The sequence below is a fragment of the Melospiza melodia genome, chromosome 4 (genome assembly GCF_035770615.1).
Source record: "Melospiza melodia melodia isolate bMelMel2 chromosome 4, bMelMel2.pri, whole genome shotgun sequence".
In the NCBI taxonomy this organism is placed as follows: domain Eukaryota; kingdom Metazoa; phylum Chordata; class Aves; order Passeriformes; family Passerellidae; genus Melospiza; species Melospiza melodia.
In genome coordinates, this window is record NC_086197.1 from 69,277,592 (window position 1) to 69,293,633 (window position 16,042).

Here is a 16,042-nt window from a genome sequence, read left to right on the forward strand (position 1 = left end):
TGTGGTATTCTTTTCTCTGGTAGTTCTAGTTCAATGCCATACAAGGGAGAAGGACAGCAGGAGGCCAAGAATGTCACCAGTCCAGTGCTGTCAAGGTGTGTTCCACTTCCCCAAACACACTAAAGTGAAGGCTTGGCAGTTAGGGGAGTGAGAATCATTTCTAGAGCTTCTATATTTCCAGTCCAAAATGGATCAAAATCTGGTCACGAAGGTCAGTCACTCACTGAGTTTCTGGTGGGGCTGTGTCACAGTCTAACCCCAGTAAGCAGCTAAACATCACCCAGCCACGGTTCTTTAAACACCAAGTATTTAATTTCTGCAATGTCTTCCCTAGCTTTTGCCAAGATTGATATTTTTTATCTCAGATGTGTTAGAACACAGCCTTCATACAGCCACACCTTAAACCTGAATGAAATCGTCAACAGTACTTTGCTACAAACAAATTACAGGACTAGAGAACAAGTTGGAAATTCTTAAATGGGCAAACTGATGTGCAATTAAATCACCACAAGCTTTTTAAGAAATAAAATATGCTATCCCACATGCACCTCACCCTAGACTAATTACAGAAAGTCTTTTAAAGACAGGAAACACTTAAGAGTTTATATTCTCCTGCAGTGCTCTGAGCCACTGCGAAGGGAAATACAATCCTGAATAGTGTGATGAAAACCAGGTGGGCCTAAAATGTAGAGTTTCTGTTCAAAATGCACATGTTATCATCTGTGACAGGTTGACTCTACCCTCAAGTATGGACTACAAAAAATTAAAGGCACAAATTTCTGACTATTTTGTATCTAGGGTTCCAACACCAGTTAGTCTCTGGAATATTATAGAACACTGGTTTACACCACAAATTCTTCCCAGGAAAAAAAAAAAAGTCCACACCACAGAAAAACCCTTACACCTACATGGTCAAACAAATTAGTTATTTAAGGAAAATAAGCCAGACATTGCAATTGACCCCAACTAAGCACATGCATCTAAAAAAAATTCAGTGAGAAGGACATTCCTAAAGGAAATCCCAAAATAGCGACAAAAGAAATGCCAAATCAAGGCAGAGAAACAAATTAAACTCTCTCATCACATTGTTGGGCAATAAATATATAATTAAGGCACACTGGTGTTTACAAAGACTGTGGCAAGGTCTTTTTTAGACATCAATTTTTCTTCCTAATGTTTCCCTTTCACTGTTAAATAATTTCATTCAGAGGACATTTTTTCAAATGTAGCTTTCACATCATAAATCTTTAAAAGCCTACAGTCAGTCTATTATATTTAATTTCTCTTCTCTACACAAAAAAAGGATTGATCTAAACATACCCTACAACACTATTTACACTTTAGATGATTATTATATCTGATTTCTTTCTGAGCAACTAATGTAAAATTTCATTTGAATAGCTCTTCCTTAAAAATGTATTTCCAAAATATAAATAGAAAGAATTTTCCCATGCAGGTGTGTATACATACGCAACGTAGAAATCCATGAAGGCAAGACATTCTTCTTTTCAATATTTCTATTCTTTTATCAATCTAACACAAATCACAAACACCAAGAAAAAATATGACGTGAATTTAGTAGTAAATAGTTCATTCCTGTTCCAGAGGGGAAAAAAAACTCATTTAAATAGCAGTAGCATTGTTAAATCACACAGCTTGGTGGTAATGATGGGACTGCTTTCTGAAATGGAAACATTAGACAACTGAACTGACCTGTTGTGCTACATTTCTCTTTTAGAGTTTTGGTTGGTTTTGGTTCTGTTAGCAAAAAAATAAACGGATTTACATCTAAAAAAGGGCAGCAGATAATAAAAGAAGGTGCATGCCTATAGGACAGAAGCAGGTTTCCTTATTGCAAAGGAATAATATTTTTTTAAAAAGTAATTTAATCATCCTCCCATTTTCTGAAAACTTAAGGGCATCTCAGCTCAGCTGTTCCTACCCATTTGCTCTTGTCTACTGTACATACAATATCATATAACTTCTCTATGATCCATACAATAATTTTATTTACACACCTGTAGCAGGATGCTCTGTCTGGGATGCAGTGAAGATTTGAGCAATGCAACATTTCAAAGCTATCGCTGGTGAACTGAGTGGAGGTGTCATGCTGCTTTTGCTGCTAAATTACACAAAACCAAATCTGACTCATCAATTTCAAAGTTAAACATCCTGATAGTGAGGTGAAGGTGTGGCAGATATGTAAAGTATCCTTATCTAAAGATGCTGAGCTGACACAGCTGACTTCTCCATAACCATATGGAGACATATGGCTGACAGTGAGCCACTTATAGTATAAAGAGTACCACTTATATATATACTATAAAAGTGCCAAATGGCAGGGATTTCTAGCACACTCCTTCTTGGAGCATGTGTGGAGATTCCTCCCTTGGGTGGGATGACTCTTAAGGTGAGCTAAAGATGTTTGCCCACAATCATTGGTATGGGTGAGTAACATTGATCTCTACTCAATAACTGTTTCTTTTTTGATGACTTTAATACCGTTGCTTTAATATATTATCATATACTATACTAGCAGTGTTAGCTTTCATACCATGTAGTAATTCTGATTAAGATCTATTTGTCTAATCATTTATTGTAATAAATCATTCATTTTGGTACATCTGGCTTGCTATCCTTAATTCTGCATGACAAAATTGTACAAAGGTTCAATCACACATGTATAATTCCTTAGACTTAAACCATTGAACAAGTCTGGGGCTAAGATTGGATCCAATCACATCCAGACTCCTCTCTGAGGAGTTTAGAAAACCAGAGGTCATTCTGCACCCTGTGAGTCAATGGGAAGGCTTCTCTAATAAGCTTTGAAGCTCCCACTCCACCCACAATAACATCATATACTCCATTACCTCGTGTCTTTTTAGAAACAGTTTCTGGAACTGCAGAGTTGTTGTTAACACTTTATTTTTCTACTTTTTTTTTTTTTTTTAATTTAAAAGTGAAAAAACCCAAGAAAGTCCCATACAACCCAGAAAGAGGTTTAAAAAATATCCAGGATTATTTTCACGTCTCTTTTTCATATTAAGCGTTTCCTCATCTTTTCCCCAAAGAACAGAATATTTGGCAACATTTTAATTACACTGCCGATAAAAGTAGAAGTAATAATCAGTGAAAAACATTCCAGCAAAGTAACGGTCTGTTGAGCAGCTAGCAAAACCCTGCAAAAGAAAAATAAAGGAGGTTGATAGAGGAACTTCTTTCAGTTCAAGTGCTGTTTGTCTTTTGCCACGTTGCCATTTGCAAAGGCTTACCGGCACGGCCACGCGGAAGGAGTATGCGCTGTCATACAGCTTAGCTACGGGGAGAGCCCAAATGTGCTGCCGTCCCTAGGGGACAAATGAGACACAGATCAGATAACCTCATTCCAGGGGAAACTGGAGAGAAGGACAGACTCTGGAAATGTTTCATTGACACATGCAGTGCAAGGTCATTATGATATCGAGACATGATAACTACAGGCAAATGTATTTAAAGATCAAGTGCTGACTTTAAACCCTGCAAATGTGGTTTACTCTGATCAGCTCCACATGGAGGAGAACTGGCAGGCATCTGACTCCCAGCGACACTCAGCTGGCTCTGAATAAATGGATTCCCTCACTCATTTTCTAAGCAAATCCCCCAAAAATAGGGATTCTTCCTGATATGCCAGGTGACCCGAGAGCTTTAATTTGTAATACTAGCAAATGGCAGTTCTGCTGATTTTGGGACAGGAACTTTAGCAGTGCTCAGAAGACAGAATTTCCTCCATATATTCTAAAGATACGGGTAGAATCTTCAGTCACTATTTCAAAAGCAGATACCTGCAAGGTTTCATGCTAATTTTTATTACAGTGTTCTGCCATGCAAAAGTGAAACAACATATTTTGTACCTGAAATGTTTATGCTACAATGAATAAAACAAAATTCAATCCTCACCTCTCTTTCACCTAATGATCCATGGTAATTTACATTTCTAGTGTCTCAACTCCTTCATCTTTTTCTCCTCACTTCACTTTCTGACACATCCTCTCTGCTGGAGAAAATATGTTCACATGACAAAACTTATGTGGGGCTGGTGAGCCCAAATGATTGCTGTTCTGCCTTTTGGTAGGGAATAAGCCTTCCCATCCCTAGAAAAATCCTCTTAAAAGAAACCTCTTCAACTAGGCAGCATTTCTATTCTGAGTCACATCAAATCTGAATGCTCACTGCTGCTGGAGGCTAGTTAGCTTTAGTCTTTTCATGTGGATTTCAGGTTGACACAGGAAATCTCTTTGACCAGTTTTGTCAGTAAGCTTCAAGGACATTTCTGCATTGTGAAACTCTCTTTGTCTGACTTAATTTCAATTCTGTTAAAATTACAGCAGACAGGTCAAAACTTGGAAAATCTGAGCTCTTGGATGACTATGCCACTGTTACAAAGAAGCCTGAAACTTTTTGCAAAGACATTCGAAAAGTTGAGCAAAAAGTCAGCTGGAGGTATCCCAAGTGCTGTAATCTGATTAAGCACAAAAAAACAAACAAACAAAATCAATTAAAAACATGTTATGTATGGGATCACAGATCAGAATTCTGAAGACTCTTCTCCAAAAGAACTTGGAAATTACTTCCAAATTCAGAGATGTTTCTGCTACAATGTGTTCAGAAATGCTATTATCATTGCTTCTGCCTTTCCTACTGTTTTAGCCAGAATAGACATTTCTAAACAAACATTGACAAATGAGCGCCTTGAAGGAGGCCTGTATGTTCAGGGAACCTGAAGAAAGTTTAAAGCCTTCATCAATTTACTGGAGGTGTTTCAAGATTTGCAAGACCTGGTCACTAAATATTTTTTATTGGGAAAAGCCAACCTGTTTCACCAGATTTTATCCCCATTGAGGGAATCCAGAGAATGACACATAAACAATTTTGCTTTTAAAATGAAGAATTTTCCCTAAGGGATTTACCTTTAAGCTCCTGTTCACACAGAAATAAAGCAGAACACTACCATTGTTACCAGCAAATTCTAGACTTTAAAACTGGAATTAATTACGCGTAAAATAATAATAGAAGCCATAAAGTAGATGAGAGGTTGGAGAACTCCCCTAAAGCTCTCAGTGATAAATTACTCCCATTTCTCTGGAGTTATAATGAGTTGTAGTGGTGGCTTAGTCTGAAGTAGAATCAAAACTGTCCTTTCAGAGAATTATTGGACAGGTTTTTATAAAAGTCAGCAGAAAACTGACTCCAACAAAAAGACTGCATCTCATTATGGTCATGCCAAAGCCAGCCATGACTGACAGACTCAAAGTACCAGCATTTGGATTTCTAGTACTTCAACAAAGATCAGAATTTTGTAGCCATTAATTTCATAACAATTTTTCCCAAACCCCAGAGTATTGCTATACAAGTCTTACCTGTGTGGTTTCTTGGAAATTCTTCCTACTGTTTTGGCTGGAAGAATAATGGGAGCAATAATTTCCAAATGTGACTTTGCAGAGAAATATAATTAATGGTTCTGTGGTGCTTCAAGAAACAGAGAAAAATAAGGATAAATGACTTTATTAAAAATAAAATCAGTTATCAGTTATCCCAAACCACAAACCAATATTCAAAATACAGTCATACTCAGTGAAACTCTGTATATGATGTATTAATCCCTACATGAGAGTGCTATACTATTGGATTATAATGGCATGCATTTAAAAGACAAATTTTCAGTGGCTGTACAAAACAAGTAGACACTTCAGGGGTACTGTTATATTTCATCTTATTTGAAAAATGCAGATGTTTACAGGGATAACATTGAAGATCAAAAGACTGGACAAGTCCTTTGTTGCAGACATGGAAGTCATGAACTGTTGTGAAGCAGATTGTTTGGCAGCTGTTCTGGTTAGTGCTGGCCTTTCTCAGAATAAAACTCCAAAATAAATTACTTGTTCCCTCTGGGAGAACATGGTGGAGGTGGGCTTTTGAGGAGAAAAAGCTGCTGAAAGGAATAAGTCTGCTGCTTTTCCCTGCTGTAAGTCACAATTTTATGCAACACCAGAAGTTCCTGCACAAGAACCCCCCTTTCACAGTGTTGGCACAACAGTCCCAAAGAAGGCACTCTCTGGAGTTACTCATGTTATGTTCCTAACAACGTTTCTCTACAACAAAAGAAAACTCTGATCCCTAGGCGAGAGACCACAATCCTACCAACACAGACATATGTGTGTGTCCAAATGCTTATTAGGAGTGAAGCTCAAGACTTCTGGATTTCAATACCTGCAGCATCACGTGAAGTCTTCCTTGAGCTGAGAGTGGTATTGGACCTATGCAACAGCAAGGAATCTACCCAAAAGGTCTACACTAACAATTTAGTTGTGCACTACATTTTTCCCACTCCTCTGAACAGGATGGATTTGTGTAGCAATAAGCATCAGGCAAGAATTTCTATCAAATGAAGAACCACCGTTGTCTTTTGCATGTATTCCTTTTAATTGTACTTACTTTATTTCCAGTGAGATTTCTATATCCATGGGCGTGTATTTGTTAATAGGAATAACATAGCTGTAGTTTCCAGAGCTGAAAAAGGATGTATTAATACACATGAGATTTTGATATAGACAATATCTTCCCCAAAACATGGAAATTGCATTTAAATTTAAACGGAAAAAAACATTAAAAGGTATCAAAGACTACTGCATCCGAGAGGAAATAACTGTGAGCAGAAGCCAGCCAGGCAGCCAGGCCACAATAATGGTCTTTTATCCTACTATAACAAAATAAAACAATTATTGTTATTATTTTATTAAATAATAAAATAATAATTATTAAAAATTCTCTTACCTGCACTGCAGATTTTTACTACAATAGCGGTTGTCAATGCTTTGCTGAGTTTGCAAAATCTGTATGGAACTGATTGTTGTGTCAATCCCTAAAAATATTAAGAATAATAATTTTTTTCTTGATTATTTCTGAAATAATAGATAAGAGCATAGTAAAACTGCAGTTAGTCTACTGCCTTGACTGCCACTACAGGACTTGCTCCAGGTCCAAATGAGCACTCAGTTAAAAGCCTCTGGTTGATTACCATCATTCTGCCATTGCAGATAAGAACCTTGTTCAGTTTGCAAGGATGAATATCCTGGGAACCTAACATTGCACCATTTTCTTTTGCACAGATGTTGAAGGCTACTTTGATGGCAACCCAAGTAAAACTCAAATGTGTCAATATTCATTTTCATGTACTAGAAGTCATACCCATTCAAGTTACCATAAAGTTGAAAAACCTCATCTTTGTTGAGAGGAATAATATGGAATGCAACAAAATTTTTTCTAATTCCCTGTGGAAGAAAATTACCCAGCTTAAATGAAAATCATAATTTCTTCATATAATGTTGCCTTGAACTTGCAAGAACTTTGTTTTTTTGCAAGAGATTTGTAATATACTGCAGATAGATGATGAATATAGCCATGGTAACATTGTTTTTCCCTTAGGTAGACACCATGTGTCTGAGAGCGCTGTCCAAATCCTTGCTGAACTCATCTGAGGTGTGTGTGCACATGCAAAAAATCAGAAGGGGAATGATTTTTTCCCAGATCATCCCACTGGGGCACATCCCAGCAACAGGCAGAATCTGTGTTCTATTCCTCACCTGCTTTAAGTCCATGGTCTAGATGTCCAAGTCTAGATGTTTTATCATCCAAATATTGCCTATTCTTTAATCAAATATTTATTTCAAAAACCCAAAACCAAAAACAACCAAGCCTTAAAACAGAGGATCCACATAAACCAAAAAGACACAAGGCATAATCCTGCTCATACTGAATGAATGCCAGAGCATGCTGTTATAACATATGTAGTCAGCAGATACTCATCTGTACAGAAAAGAATCAATATTTTCAGCCCAGACTGGCTCTGACAGCAGTGCACAGTCACTAAAAGGGGAACCTGAAATCAAGCCAAACTTTCTGTGTCAAGGAACTTAATTTCATGTCCTCTGAAGGCAGTGTTAGGATCTGAAGGTAGGGATGGCCCCTTTGAGCAGCTGACATTTTAATCCCTTAGGTGAGATGAGGCAAACCCCAAGCACTTCCTTCACACTGTATCATGAGTTTCCTGCACATGAATATCACATTCATATCCTTAAGCACAAGATTTTAGCTCCTGTCAAGGAAAATGCCACTTGTCATTTTATTGTATCTGAAGCCAAGCCTAAGAACTCTCTAGAGAGGGTAGTCAGAATGTCTATAAAAACCTAATGAAGATGTAAGAATAAACTGAAAATTATAGTGAATCACAGGTTTCCTGTTGTTCACAGGAACTAGACTCACAAGTGGTAATTTTCTATAATGATGAAATACAGCTGAAACTTCCCTAAATTCCAGAAGCACAATTCAAAGCCTAAAAGTAGATCTTGAAAGTTATACAAGTAACCTTTTATTTTTTCATTTAAATATAGAACTTACAGTCATTTCCAAGATCAGGTCTTCCACGAGGTTTTTTGATGGAATCTCGTTTGGGTAACATGTCACTTTTGTTTTCTGTGAAAGGGTGAACGTACAAACATCACCAAAATCAGCCTTGCACAATTGTAACAGCAAAGTATATTCCAAAGTATACCATACATAACCAGAAGATAATTTTGTTAATTATCTCTTGAATAGATATGCATAACCACGAGAGAGATCTTTAAAATACAAAGCACCTCCATTCAGAAGAAGATATACACAGTTAAAATAAGTTTGCAGATAAGAAGAAACAAGTTTTTGAAATCTACAGAATATCAAAAACATTTCCAAACCATAGCCTAATAGAAAAGACTTCGTCACACACAGAGAACATCACCAATTTCTATAACAGAGAGCCAAGCTGAAAGTCAATATGCAGCCAGGCACTTCAGCACAAATCTGAACATAAAGCCACATCTTCCTTATTAGTGAGAAAATCGTGTTAGGAATTATAGGCATCTGGTATGCCTATAATTCCTAAATACAGGCTGTATTTAGGCATCTGGTATGCCTAAATACAGGCTGAGGGAACAACTTCAATTTTTGAATGTGTGTTGTAAAGATACTGAGGACTGAGCCAGTACTACAGTGAGAGGATGCACAACCGAACTTAAAAAGCTAATACATGTCTCTAACAGCATGATCACCATGTTCACTGATATCACCTCTGTAACTTCAAACATGGAACTAGGCTGTGTAATATAAGCTGATGACTTCTGTTTTTAATTGTTATTCTATTAATTTGCTCAACACTTGCCTAGAAAAGTGAATTTAAAAGATCTTTTGAATAACCATCATATAGTACAACCTGGGGAAGGCAAATGGCCCTTCAGACCCTTGGGAAATGGTCTAATGCTATTCCTGTGCCTCTATACAGCTTGCCAGCTAAGAATCTGTTCAGACATGTTACCAGGAAACTGGCACTGGGAAATCCTGATATTGCCTAAATTAACATGCTCCATCGAATGTCATTTCTAGAATACCAAAATACTCCATTACTATGTTTTCCAAAGGAAATTTTCTGATTTCAGAATGACTGTTTCATGATAGGAAGCAAGGATCAAAATGCATTATTACTGAGATTGAAGCGAGACAGCTGGATTGACCTTTTTGTTTTCTTATTCACTCCAGATTTGGATTTCATTTCAGTACTGGGAAGTAAGAAAATCCAGACTTTTCTCATGCTAGTAGGTTACCAAGAGCACGGAGCAACATTAAGAAATGGAATCCAAGGGCCCAGAAGCAATGTAATACAAAATCATCTTTGGGATTTTAATCTGTCTTGTGTTTTTTATAAAACTCTCATACTGCTGCCAGCTATTCCTTGAATTCATTTCCTATTTACTAACTCATCATACAGATCTACATGTTCTGCCAGATGTGGTGGTAACTGCTGCATTTAGCAGTCATCTGCTGTCCCATTTCATTGTACAGTTCCACACACCTAGTAAAATGGCTACTGAACACATGCAATCACTTATACAGTACAGTCATCTTGGGGCAGATCTAATAAAAGCCTGTTCATTCTCTCATTCCTCCCTTTAATTCACAAACTAATAGTCACACATTCATTTCCTCCTGACTTCTCTTAATAGTCCAGTTATGCTAGCAATGCATTAAACACTGTAATTTTGTATTTTCATTAATAGAGAGCTATTCTGTAGAAAACCTATATCCCCTAGTAGAGGTAAAAGATTGCTCCATGTAGATAAAATAGTTCAGCCCATGCTTGCATGGTAGGAATATTTATTAAAACTTGGAATTAGTAAACACCTAAAATTGTGATTCTTTTGCAGGTGTTGGAAGAAGGCATTAAGCAGTATCAGAATTTTGTACAAAAACCAGGACAAAGACAGATTTACTTCACTAAGATTTTAGACCGAGTCGGTAACCAGCATAGAACTTTATTTTCACTTGGGTTTTTACTCATCATAGAATTACCATTTCATTGTTCTTTTAGATATTGCAATCTAAATTTTGAATACAAGGTGCCAATTGAGAACACCAAGAACTACCACAAAGCACCACAGCAACCTTCAATAAATTGTAAATAAAATTCCACTCTTTCACATATAGTAACACTGAGGGCTTTCTCAAAGGCCCATGTGGGCTGTGAAGATCCAATTCAATAACAAATATAGAAGTACAAGCATGGCAAGAATGTAATGAGGAAAACCATCATCTTCAGATAAGATTAAGAAAAACTCATCCAATAAATGCAGTATCTTTTTTTTTTCCTCTCAAATACTCTATGGTTTTAATTCAAGTGAGTGGTAATATTCCATAAGCAGCGTGGGAAAAATCTACTGATGGTTTCTCATGGTGGTGGTACTTTACTATGAATCTGTTAACTGCCCTCTGAGGCTGACCAAAGTCCAGCAGGAGCTCTCACCAACCTTTTATTGTGCAGGGAGGGACACTGGGGAGAAACAACCAGTAAGGACAGCTCCTGGTTATCGGTGGCACTTAACATTAAGGGGAGAGCAGTGAGAACTAATGGCATGGAAGCAGAGAGCAGAACAGGCCCAAACACTGAAGGGTATTCACATTCCTCAATTCCACTGAAATCAATGGAAGTTCTGAAGCCTAAATCCTCCAGAGAAATCAGTTTCAAAAAAAATATGAGGAAAAAAAGGTCACATTAAGTTAGGTGACTTAAAGATGTGCTAAGTTTTTGTTTAATAATTTTTCTCTTGCTTATGAATGCTTTTGCTTCTACTTGAGCTTTCCAAACAGCCTGTTCATCAACAGCTCTGGGATGCAAAGGATTAGGAGCTACAATGAATGCAGTAGTCTGCACCCACAGGATTCAAGTATTGCATGTGGAGAAGGAAAAGGTCTGTAGTAAATCCTAAATTAGCATTTAATTTAATAGCAATTTCAAACAGCTCTACCTTTCCATGAATCAGACTAATCAGCTGATTCTAAAGCATCCACTTTTTATCATGATTATTCCCCATATTTAATGCTTAGCTTTTTTTCTGAAAACATTTTCCTTTTCATTTGTCTTGGCTACAGCTACATTAAACAGCTTGTTGGTTTTCCTTCTGTTTGGATTTCATATTGACATTGTTACCTTCCATCTGGGAATATATTCAGGTTCATTAAACTTGTGCAGAACTGAAATCTTTCAGTAGCATGTGTACTGTGCTGATTTTTCACTCTTGGATCCACTCTTAATGCTATTTGGAGCATAAAACCTTGAGAAGGTAATGCTTTGTGTTTATTCTTATCTTCTCTTTCCACCTAATATCAGAAGCAGCCAGCTGAGGACAGAAGGTTTTCATATTTCATTTTCATCCATCTACCATTCCCTCATTTATAAATGAGATTAATGTCTTCTTAATTAATCAATACTCTTTCAGGCTTCAGAGCAATACAAATCACTCAGGTATGACCTCTTGAAAGCTGTGCTGGGTTTTATCTGCCACAGGGCTTACTGCAGCACTGATCACAAGAATCACAAGGACCACTCAATACAGCTTGTCTGCAGAGTACAGAATGGCCAGTGGGTGAGACCCACTGAAACAGTTCATGCTCACAGTGTCACAGCAATTGGTAAAGCCTGCCCTGGCAGGCATTTGTACTTCAGAGGCTGAACTGCATCCAGCCCCAGGTTCACTTCACTTTGTCAACTGTGCAATTATTGCTCCCAAGGCCAAGATAGGAAGAGTGTGAAAGCTGGTTTAGTAACATTAACACTTGCTTCCAGACGCTGGATGTGTTAAGGACTGGGAGAGAGGAATATAGATTCCCACAAGTTATTAATACCTTTATGCATTAACCCTTTCTTATAAATATTGTAAAAGTTGTAAACAATGCATCTTCTCAGACACTATGCATACAACACCTGGCAGACAGTATCAGTAAAATAATTAATTCCAGTAAAAGTATTTTATTTTATAGAGCTCTGCCTTCAAATACTACTGTTCAAAATTCCTGTCTTAATAATCAGAGTTTTAACTGTAAGTTTTATGTTTCCAGGAAGTTGGCATTCTGTCTCTGCCCATGGAAAAGATGTAGTAGCACCACATTGTGATACAATTCCATTTCTTGGGGGTTTTTGCTTCTGTCAGTCAATTCTCTACTACCCCTAATCAACTCACATCCACCCGTAGCCAAAGGTCAATTAAATGGATTAGTGATTTTCCAGTTCACATCAAATAATTTACCAAGAATGGCCAGGAAAAACAGTGACAGCAGACAAGACACCTTAGGGCCCCGAATTCTTAAGGGTAACCAGACTGGATTTTTCAAAAACATATTGACTGCAGTGATGATTAGTTATATCAAGATTTTTTAAATCCTCTGGAATAAGCTCTTTTGTAGAAAGCTAACTACCTTTAAAGATTCTTGCCCCTTTTCCCACACTTTCCATACAGTCTCTGCTCAAATTATATAGAATTATATTTTCAACTTACGTTTTTCCTTTGCATTATTCTTTTCATAGCTTAGAGATTTGACTTTTGGTTGGTGAATTGGACAACAATAGACCTTGTCACAAGGTAAAATGCCACAGAAATTGACTTCAGGGATCCTGCTGATGGGCTGTGTGGTCTGAGAAGCTGTGCTCTCACTCTGTAATGCTAAAAAAAAAGCAAACAACAACAACAAAAAAACCAAAATATAATTCCCACAAAGGCTGCATACTGGCATTTTATAATAGCCACTTATGTGTATGCAGACCAGCAGAGAGACAGTACCTGCTGTGGTAGTAGAGGGAGAGACTGGAACAGGACTTGAGGTGCTGCTGAGGAAGAAAAACAATTCATTAAGAAATGGACATTAGAGCTGAGGACCAAAACAAATTGATCCACAGTCTATTACTGATTCTACTAATTTGAATTCACTAATGGTAATTTAACTACTTGCCTGTAAACTGGATGTTTTGCAAAACGTCTGTCATGAACGCTAAGTAAATATAGGCTCCATATTGTCAAAGCACTGTAGAAAGAGAATTGTTCTCTAGATTTACATTCATCTTTTATGCAACACAATAGGAATAACACCTTGACAGCATTGTGGGGAAATGCAGTCATGCAAGTATTAACTATCTGATCACTTTCCCTTCAGAGGGAAAAATTTCAGCTGAATTTAATGGGGTTTAGATCAGATACTTGTATACAGTATTGTGTTCATTATACTTGTATTCAACACAAAATACAGCCACTTTCCAACCTAAATAGAATCACACCACCAGTTCAAAGCACTCAGGTTGCAAAGAGATTGATTGTAAGCCACAAGTTTTTGGACTGGAGACAGAAAATGGCAATCTCAGGAGTCCAGAGCATACTTTCCTTTCCACAAGTCCAATGTCACAAGTTGAACTTCCAGTCACATAACTGCCCACCACAGTGGGAACAGTTTCAACTTCATTTCACACAACAGAATCACTCTGTACATCAGAAATTGTACTTAGGCACAGAATGATTGGATAAAACATGCAGTTTAGCACCTGTAGTACAAGCCACTGAGGTAGACTCAAGGTGCATTGTGCATGTCACCATATATTGTGACATGGAGAGAGATCAGTTGTGTGTCCATCCCATGAGTACCTTACTTTTATACAATGGTTTCAACTTTACCAAGGATATTAATTGTTAATTTTAATACATTGTGTTCTTCAAGTAGGAAGGGAAAAGAAGATGAAAAAGTGCTATATTCTTTCAGATAGGTAGAAAGCAGAAAGGAGAAACAAGTCAAATTGTTGCTAATTAATTTTTACCATAGTGCCATAATAGCAATCAAAGCTATTATAGTCACCCGGAAAATCCTCACGGAGCAAGATTCTTTGGTCTTTGATAAACAAACCTATGGTAAAAAAAGAGTTTGGTTAATTCAAGCGGCACATATCTAAGCTACTTCTTGTAGATTAAGAAATAGTACACTGGGTTGACTTTACATCATCCTTGTTTCTTTCATGATCACCCTTTATAGGGGTCAATATCTACAGAGAGAAAATTAAAAGGTCGCTAAGACTGTTAGTCACTGTGCTTTGTTGATAGTTTGGGGGCACAAACATAGAGGAAGAAAAGATAGCTAAAAATAACAGTTCCTTGTCCTTTCTTCCTGCCATTTTTCATACTTTTGAAATATTTAAAAATCAAATAAAGAACTCAGTAAGTGTCCAGAACTAAAAGCTCAGCAGCTTTCAGTATGTGCTCAGACCACATTAAAGCAGGACTGGTACAAATACAGAAGAAAGGCACTTTCCAAACAAGTATGATAATCTTGGGTGATGGAGCATTTGACTGTCATTATGTTATAAAGCACATTTGACCTTGCTCTTTAGCACTGGCAAAAGATAAGTAGTCAAATGAACATTGGTTCATATTAAAGGACAGGGCTTGGCACCCCAGGACGTCTGTCTTGAAAAAGGTCAATATATGTATTTCTTCACTCATATGATCCCTTTGAAAAGGGGTATCCACTTCCCATACCATGATACAGGCAAGAGAAAGTGAAAGCAAATCACAGTGAATGACTCAGACAAGGATTTCATTTCACTCACCTTCCTGGATTTTAGTGGGACTGATTTTACTGATGGCAAGAGACTATTAGCTCGACTGTACCTGCTATAAGAGACAAGATCTCTTTAATATTCAAATGCTTCAGCAAGTAATTAATGAAGAAAAGACATTTTTAACGTGTTAATGTCACTTGCTTTTGCAATTTTAACATTTATAAAGGGAAAGGCAGAAGTGTCAGCAGATTCATTTTCAAGGATAAAGGTTCCAGTTAACTCATTCAGGTGAATGCTCTTAAATGCTACATTTGATTTGGGAAGAAAGAAAACTTGGGGAAATTGCTTAGAAACAGGAAAAACTCATCACTTCCACTGAAGCATCAGTGAAGATCCTTTCTTGCAGAAGAAGCTCTGCAGATTTGCTTTAGAAGCAATTTTCCCAGAGCTGTTACTGGACATAATCTACCCTTTACTTTATGCAACAGAAGCTATTACAAAAATTACTGCAATTTAACAGCCATTTCAAAGATTAATTACATCAGTGACTAAAAACAATTTGAGACATTTGGGGTCTTTTGCATGACTTAAATACTGGAAAATAGCTGAACCCTACTGTCAAGCAAAATTGGTTTTCACTTCTATCACTTTAGAGATCACTTTAACAACTTGTGTGACAACGATTAGAGAACATCCCAGGCAGAGGTACCTGACTTTGCTCTCTTCACTGACTGTTGACTTTAAACTGTTGATCCGTTTCTGCCTGGCCAGTTTCCTATTCCACTGTTCCAATTCTTCTATTCTGACTTCAAGATTGTTTGTTAGTTTACAAAGCTGCTTTACAGCACCGACATTCTCCATAAAGATCTGATCCTGAGAAGGAAACAATGACAAAATTAGTAGATACATAGTATATTCATCAATCAGGTGTAACAAGCAGAAATTAGTGCAGAATTCACCTATATAAACACAAGTTATCTCACTGTAGATGGGATGCTGTATAACCAGAAAACCCTTTTGCTAGACATTTAATTTGCAGTAAATTGAAAATGAGGACTTGCAGAAAAATTTGAAGCTAAAGGGCTTTTTGTACCAAGAATTTAA

General features: G+C 37.1%; 1 protein-coding gene across 1 annotated transcript in view; it reads right to left on the reverse strand.

The window, feature by feature from the left end:
- Positions 1-2,985: 2,985 nt before the first annotated feature.
- MYRFL (myelin regulatory factor like) overlaps positions 2,986-16,042 on the reverse strand; it is a 35,280-nt gene continuing 22,223 nt past the window's right edge. Inside the window, 12 exon segments of the mRNA XM_063155875.1 lie at positions 2,986-3,179; positions 3,273-3,347; positions 5,397-5,505; positions 6,472-6,546; positions 6,811-6,898; positions 8,434-8,508; positions 12,897-13,061; positions 13,179-13,225; positions 13,348-13,419; positions 14,201-14,286; positions 14,987-15,050; positions 15,648-15,811. Of these exon segments, the coding sequence (XP_063011945.1) occupies positions 3,093-3,179; positions 3,273-3,347; positions 5,397-5,505; positions 6,472-6,546; positions 6,811-6,898; positions 8,434-8,508; positions 12,897-13,061; positions 13,179-13,225; positions 13,348-13,419; positions 14,201-14,286; positions 14,987-15,050; positions 15,648-15,811 (1,107 nt within the window). The 3' untranslated portion in view covers positions 2,986-3,092.